The following is a 1,913-nucleotide window of genomic DNA, read 5'->3' on the forward strand; positions in this document are numbered from 1 at the left end:
TGTGAACTAATCCTTGGATAATCCAGAAACTCAACAATCTTCTGGAAAGCTTGTTGACCGCTGATGAACCGCTGATTAACACCGGTGTTCTTTCCCAGTCACCCACTCAATTCAACTCGATATGGGCTCTGCGTGAAGGCTTGACTGAGTGTGTTCAGAAAGAAGGAAAACCATACAAATACGATGTTTCTGTCCCCTTGCAGACTTCCAAAAAGTCGTCGATGCTGTTCGGGAACGCATGATTTCGAAAGGGCTTTATGGAGACCACGCGATTTCCAAGGTCATGGGATACGGCCACGTCGGTGACGGTATTATCATCTCTCCAACCCTACCTGAAGGCCCAGACCACTTATTCCTTCGTAGGAAATTTGCATCTCAATGTGATCGCCAAGCATGGATACCGCCCGGAGCTTGAGGCAGCTCTGGAGCCTTTCATTTATGAAATTGTCGGTGCGTATTACTTCTCCCAGCAATTCATTGGCGCGGTTGTTGACGAGCATCTGAATTCAGCTGATCGCAAGGGCTCCGTGTCCGCAGAGCAGGCATTGGATCGATGAAGAGGGATGCGCTGCATTACTCTAAGAGCGATGTTAGCATTGACTGGATGAGGAAAATCAAGCAGGTTTTTTGATCCTTTGAATATCATGAACCCCGGCAAAGTCATTCCATAGAGCTGAGTTTTATATCACGGCGATGTGATGCGTTGATGTGATTTCAAGCTTCATCGCTGAACACATCACCTGCCACGGCTTCCCGACGAACATGATCAGTAGTACAAGTACGAGCAGTTCTCCTTACGCATTTACAATGGATCTTTCAAGCAAGTTATCCTTTCTGCATTCTCAATTACGATATTCCATTAATTCCGGAAACGTTATGACATCGGACCGTTCCGACACAATTAGTCAGACCGTATCTCACCCCTGGAGATCAAAGAAGCAGATCCTCGGAGGTGGTGTGACGTGGGGAACTCGAGCTGACGATTTGATAGGCTATTAATGTTATTGGCGGCCGTAAAACATGTCTCATGTCACCCCCTGCTGCCAAACCTAAATGTATCACGGAGGCGATAAGGTTCAGTAGGAATCCTGTTTCAACTATTTTTGCGATCGAATTGACCCTTATACTGTGATGCAGCTATAGGGTAATACAACCAACGTCCTGCTCTCCACATGTACTAGCTGGTGATGCCCCTCCGTTGAAAACGTTTTATTGCGTGTGCAGTGAATGTGGGTCTACACATAACATTCTTTTTCATGGCGGTCATACGTGTGTAGCTGTCAATCAGCACTGCCAGGATGGTATCCTCAAACATTGCCCCTTAAGTTAATACTGAACACTAAATTAAATTTATGGGGTATCAGATCTTCAGAACTGCACTACAAGGTAAAATAGTATACAACACATCAGGTCCTCATGTTCTCGCTTCCTCAAAGCGAGGTGACCACTGTCTAAAATAAGCAGGAGGACAGGGGATTTATATAAGATCATAACAGCGCGCCCCCGACTCGCTTATTCCTAACATGTTCTGTGTCTCTCAAATTAAACGCAATCTAGTCTTTTTATTTCATTTTGCTTTAGCAGATGACTGCTAATCCTATGTGATTCTGCTGATAAGTTCTGTCACCAGCTAGTCCTAGACAAGTGGTAAGCGTGACAGGACAGAAATCTGTTGCAGGTTCAAAACCTGCTCAACAATCCTTTTCATTTTACCAGACCTTGAACATTTCATGGATAAATCCTTCATGCATCATGGCCCATCTGAAGTAGTCGTAGTCAGCTGGCAAATTCGAAACCTGCTGACAAATGATTTCCCCCCTTATCACACATTCATCCATCATGGACCTGAGCGAGGTTCATAGGAAGCGTCCGTGGCCTTGGTAAGTGATTACGAAAACAGAATCAAAATCTGT

The 1,913-nt window shown here is 45.1% G+C and overlaps 1 protein-coding gene across 1 annotated transcript; it reads left to right on the forward strand.

Annotated features, from left to right (window-relative positions):
- Positions 1 to 238: 238 nt before the first annotated feature.
- BJ212DRAFT_1490402 (uncharacterized protein) lies at positions 239 to 557 on the forward strand (the record flags this gene model as incomplete). The annotated part of the gene is made up of 2 exons (XM_041341459.1): positions 239 to 308; positions 364 to 557. The coding sequence occupies 2 exons, from the start codon at positions 239 to 241 to the stop codon at positions 555 to 557; spliced, it is 264 nt and encodes an 87-aa protein (XP_041185001.1).
- Positions 558 to 1,913: the final 1,356 nt, after the last annotated feature.

Source organism: Suillus subaureus (genome assembly GCF_016647635.1).
Source record: "Suillus subaureus strain MN1 chromosome Unknown BJ212scaffold_443, whole genome shotgun sequence".
Lineage (NCBI taxonomy): Eukaryota > Fungi > Basidiomycota > Agaricomycetes > Boletales > Suillaceae > Suillus > Suillus subaureus.